Below are 6,007 nucleotides of genomic sequence, written 5' to 3' on the forward strand. Positions count from 1 at the left end.
AATAAAAAGTATATTAAAATATAAAACATGTATAAAATAAAATAAAATGAAATAATATATTTATACACAAACAAATATTTATAATTTATAGCCAATGAGTTATAGCTCAAATGACATAATTTTCTCATACTCAATTAAAATGTTTTTCGAGTCTCCTATCTTTAGTAAAAAAAAATAAAATAAAATCTATAGTTCAAATTGGATAGTCTCTCCATACTCACCTAAAAAGTCGCCAGTCTCCTTATTTTCGGTTAAAAAAATATATATAAAAGCTAATTTAATAATTATTTTCTATGAACATTTGAATTATGTATTAATTATTAAAAGAAAATGGGGGGAGGCAGCAATGTTTTACTGCTATGTTATTCCCAAAGCCGATACTCTCTTCTTCTCTCATACTCAAAGATTCTCTCTCTCTCTCTCTATTTAGTTTCTGCCTTGAGCTCCTTCTTCTTCTTCCTCTTTCTATTATTATTTTCCACCAAACCCAAACACAAGAAACCATCCCAAAACCCAAACCCTAACTCAATTCCAATTCCAATTCCACTACCACGTGTTCAGATCAAACGCTAACTGCTTCGTTTTCACACCATGGAACTACAATCCCTATTCTTCTCGTTCCTCTTCTGCTTTTCGCTAACCCTAACTGCCGTTCACCTCGCCGCCGCCAATTCCGAAGGTGACGCACTTTACACTCTCAAACGGAGTCTCTCCGACCCCGATAACGTTCTCCAGAGCTGGGATCCAACACTTGTTAGCCCCTGCACTTGGTTCCACGTCACCTGCAACCAGAACAACCGCGTTACTCGAGTGTATACTCTCTCTCTCTCTCTCTCTCTCTCTCTCATGTCTTTGTTTGTGTGTAATTGTTCTTTTTGTGTAGTGAATAATGATTCTACTCGTTTCTTCTTTGACATTTTGCTCCCCTTTGTTAGATGGGGGAAAAATTGAACTTTGCCTTGTTCTGTTTCATGGGGATATGATCGGGAAATTGTTAATTTTTTGTACTATTGTTCCTTTTTTTTGGGGGGAAATTGTTATTAGATTTGTACTTTTTTGCTTGTTGTGGAGTTTTTTCTTCTTAATTTTTGTTCTTTTTACTCTGTAAGTCAACGCTTGTAAATGAGTTTTATACAGGAGTGATTCTAATTTCTGAGGTTCGTGGTTGACTGAAGGGATTGGGTTTGTTGTTGAAATTTCTTGATATTACAACTTTCAGTTTATGTTTTTGATGCTTCACTGTTTTAAAACATAGATGTTCTTCTTCATGTTTCTGTTTGCAGAAAAAGCTTTAAAGGAATTTAGCTAGGTGCCTCTAATCCGTATTGTGTTTTTGTTTTATGGCAGTGGCTAAGTATCTCTTTGATACTTGATTTGATATTCTTCAACCTGTTAATGTTATATTTTGGAATAGAAATTGCTAATTTTGGATTGACTGAAGTAGTTAGTATTCCATTGATATTTTTTGTAATTGATCATCTTGTGTTACTTTCTGCAGGGATCTCGGTAACTCTAACCTATCTGGACATTTGGTACCTGAACTTGGGAAGCTTGAGCATTTACAATATCTGTATGTTATATATGCTCTTTGGTTTAAATTTTGTTTGTTACCGTGGGTTTACGAATGTCGAACGAGCACATAGCATTTTTACTGCAGTCCGCTGTTTGTTGTAGGTTGTAGTGTTTCATATTTGTTAGTTTTTGCTGTTTACTTTGTTCTCTTATTGCTGATACAGTGAGCTGTACAAAAACAACATTCAAGGAACTATTCCTCCGGAGCTTGGAAACCTCAAGAGTCTTGTTAGCTTGGACTTGTATAACAACAACATATCTGGCACCATCCCTCCTTCACTTGGGAAATTGAAGAATCTTGTTTTTCTGTAAGTATGATTAATGACTATTAGTATGACTAAACTATTCCTCCAAGATGATGTAGGAAATATCCAAGAACCTTTTCAACTGTTAAATCCTTTAACTAGGCTTCTAGCTCGGCGTGAGATTAATTCATCAATTAACCCCTTGAAGCTAGGTAAAATAAGTTCCATAATTTAGATAAGAAATAACCTGACCTAGTAGTCCCATTCTGGAGTGTCGGTAGATCTTTGCGTTTTTCAATATGATATGGCATGACTTGACACATCAGTCAAAATACTTATTTTTTGTTACTAATTTGTCATAAGAATCACCAGCTTGCATGTTTCTCATAAGTTTTTTCTTTGCAGTCGACTTAATGACAATCGATTAACTGGCCCGATCCCCAAGGAACTTGTTGGTATATCAAGCCTTAAAGTAGTGTAAGTCAAACTGTTGTCTTTATCTTTATATGTTCATAAAATTGTATAGTGATATTATGATGTGTGCTTACAAAGAGCCTAACCGTCCACGTTATCTCAGGGATGTCTCTAACAATAACTTGTGTGGAACAATTCCTACCTCTGGGCCATTTGAGCATATTCCATTGAATAAGTACGTTTTTCAAGTTTATTTTCCATCTATTTAACTACTATTTGCATGTATTTTTCTCTTATTCTTCATGTGGAGCTATTCATTGGTTTTTTCTTGACCCTTATATGTTTTGGTTTGGAGAAGAGGTAAGAGGGGCATTGTGGGGGATGCAATTTGTTGTTTGATGGTGAAGATATGTGGTAGTAATATTGTATGTGAGTGCACATTATATAGGAATGAAATATTTTTTATTTAGTTGGATCCCTCATGTAGCAGCATGCTATTCGAAAATGGGAATTTATTCATTTTCTTGTCATACATGAGTTTCTTTACATTTTTTACTTTTCAGTTGCAATCATTAAAGCTTGCCTTTTAGAATTTAGCCACAATATGTTTTCAGCTACCTGGCTATCTTTTTCCTCGTCCTGTTACTGAACGAAAATCTTTGTTTCAATATTGTAGCTTTGAGAATAACCCTCGGTTGGAAGGCCCAGAGTTGTTGGGACTGGTGAGCTATGACACAAACTGCTCATGAACTTGATGGTTTGGTTGGGATCTCAATCTGGGTTGGTTGGAATTATAAATATGTATTATTATTATTATTATTATTATTCTGAAAATTGAAGTGTATTACCTCATAGTGTAATGGGCAGTGGTAAATGTAGTCCTTGGTATATGTAAAAAGAAAATCCGTTTACATACTGGAGAAGAGCATTGGCATTTGTAACAACAGTATTGTGATCTTCCAATGATGTTGAAGACATTAATATCCTATTGATGTAATACTAGAAAAGAATCGACTTGGTTACTGATGAAACTATTTGTGATGCTGTGCTCTGTTGTCTCATCTATTTGGACCCTGTTTCTGCTAATTACCATAATACAAACCAAATAGGATTGTAAGGATTATCATCTGGGTAATAATGATTGGTGTATTGTGTTAAAAATTATACCATTGAATTATCTTGGTGCATGATCTGAGTCCCAAATTTAGGACTAATTTGGTGGATGACAAGTTTGATGAACTTCAATTAACAAATAGTGGTGCTTTTCACTTCCCGCCTTTGGGGTTCAACAATTAATTATTGGAGACAATAAAGCTATTTTTGATGGGTTCCTTTCAATCTTTAATTTGTTGCAGATTGTCAGGTTTCCGGGAAACATGTGAAACAGATGCTAGGGAAAAAGTATTCAGTACTATGGCACTTAAAACACTTACTGTTTTGGTTAACTGAACAAAGGACCAAATTAGATTCAATTATGAATGCTCCCAAAAGAGCAATTCTGCAATTAACACAGTGCAAGTTCAATGCGAATCTAACTTCTTTAGAATGAAGTCTCATGCTAGATTGCCAGTATTCAATACAAGTATTGATATTTTCACACCTGACAAGGGGCTCCATAGATAAAGACAATGTTATATTTGAAGGTTCAAAACAAAAGCTCAATCGGTTAATTTTAGTTTTTTTTTATCCAAAATTTTAAAAAAATCTATGTGGTTTCAACAATTTCAATGAAAAGTTAGTTAAGTTAGTTAGTAATTGCAGTTTCCATTGGTATAGGTTATATAATTTTATGGACACGTAATTCACTATATTTATATATTAATAAAAATTACAACATGAATACCAACAAGGTCAGGATGGCCGAGTGGTCTAAGGCGCCAGACTCAAGTTCTGGTCCTCTAACGAGGGCGTGGGTTCAAATCCCACTTCTGACATGTTCTCATTTTTCAACATTTTTTTGTCATGCAAAGTTTTACCCTGTTTTTTCTAAAAGCTTCACTAATAATAAGTCATGACTGCACATCCTTTTAAGGCAAAGTGTGGGCCACCATACACTTATTATACGGACCTTTCGAGGAAAATCTTGGGCCCAAGATACATAATTAGAATTTGAATTCTTTTCCCCTTGTGTTTTGAGGTGAAGTTGGGACAATTATTGACCTGTTTCCTAGTCAAACTACATTATATCAAACCAGGATGTAACATGAATCATTCAATCTTTTTCACCATTTACATTTAAAATATGTTTTTTTTTTATTAATGAGTTAACTTGCTATAATGCATCTATATGTCTATATATTGTTTTTCTCGAAGCATATATTAATATTCTTTTGTCTATTGTGGTTTGTTAGAAAACCAGGTATTGCTTGAAAATTTTGAGTAACACTAAGCCTTCAAGAAAGCTCTCCTATTCTATGTGAAGATTATTAATTTTTAGTTCCCTATAGCTTTCAAACTTTCCTAATAATAATGCTCTAATCATGGAATTTTTTTTCTAATATTAAATTATTATGAGTGAAAAATTTTTAAAAAATACCCAAATTATGTGTTATACGTTGCTATAGAATTTTATAAAATGTCAATAATATTTTATCTTTTTATAATTAAAAAATATTTTGAGATAATATTCAATTTGGTCCATGAACTTGCATGCAAGTCTCAATTTAGTTCCTAAAGTTTCAATTGCCTTTATTTAGTCCCCAAACTTTGTGAACATAACTCATGTTAGTTCTTGAAATAATTTTCAACGTACAAATGTTAATGGAACACTGTCGTGAACAATCGGATGCCGCACTAAACTTTGTAAAATGATGTCGTTTTAGGTTTGATACTCAAATAACCCAAAAACAACATCGTAAATGGTGTTTATTAAAATTTTACCTAACAAAATAAGTGATACGATACCGTTTTTGAGCTATTTAAATGCCAAAATCAAAACTGTATCATTTTACAAGTTTTAGTGTGATATCTGATAGTCTATAACAGCGCTCCATTAACGTTTTTATACTAAAAATCGTCTCAAGGACTAATATGAGACACGTTTATAAACTTTGGGGACTAAATAGAGGCAATTAAAACCTCAGAAACTAAATTGAGACTCGCGTTTAAGTTCAGGGACCAAATTGAATGTTAACTCAAATATTTTTTTTAAACAAAATGTCAGTCTGTTACCATAACAGTATAAAATACTAAAATAATCAAATATTTTTATATTTCACATTAAAATTATCTATAGCTAAAAAATTAGCCGTAATCATGGTCTGTTAATTAGAAATATATATTTTGAACTAAATGATAGTTTTTGAATTTTCAAATAATTTAAACATGAATCTGTATATTTGTGTCAATTATTGGGTTGTATGCATTCTCATCATCTCATGTGCCAAACTGCAGTGACAATGTGACATAGTTTCCTAATTGAGCTTTGCTGCTATGATATCACACATTTCTGTTTCCATCAACTTTACTTTAGTTATCAACTTTATGCAATTGTGGAAATTACACCAAACACACCACTAACCTAAACTAATGTCTCACACAAATATATAAGCATAATTTATAGAACATGCCCATCACTACATGACACATGTGCTATACATCAAATATTAAATAAGAGGCCCATCATGATCAATAATAAATTTACATTATTTGTTTAAGCATGAAATATATACTCACAAAAAACACAAATTATTTCACCACATAATCAAAAGTAACAAATTTTATATCTACTCATCGACTAAAACTATATATTTATTATTAAAACTATTAAATTTATA

At 32.5% G+C, this 6,007-nt stretch overlaps 1 protein-coding gene and 1 non-coding gene across 2 annotated transcripts; both read left to right on the forward strand.

Annotated features, from left to right (window-relative positions):
• On the forward strand, positions 361 to 3,292 carry LOC107609208 (leucine-rich repeat protein 1). Its single transcript, XM_016311081.2, has 6 exons — positions 361 to 812; positions 1,499 to 1,570; positions 1,737 to 1,880; positions 2,223 to 2,294; positions 2,395 to 2,466; positions 2,908 to 3,292. Exons 1-6 carry the CDS (start codon positions 592 to 594, stop codon positions 2,978 to 2,980), a joined length of 654 nt encoding a protein of 217 aa, XP_016166567.1. The 5' UTR covers positions 361 to 591; the 3' UTR covers positions 2,981 to 3,292.
• Positions 4,082 to 4,165, forward strand: TRNAL-CAA. The gene has a single exon. It is a non-coding gene; the product is annotated as a tRNA-Leu (tRNA).

The sequence above is a fragment of the Arachis ipaensis genome, chromosome B07 (assembly GCF_000816755.2).
Source record: "Arachis ipaensis cultivar K30076 chromosome B07, Araip1.1, whole genome shotgun sequence".
NCBI classification, from domain to species: Eukaryota; Viridiplantae; Streptophyta; class Magnoliopsida; order Fabales; family Fabaceae; genus Arachis; species Arachis ipaensis.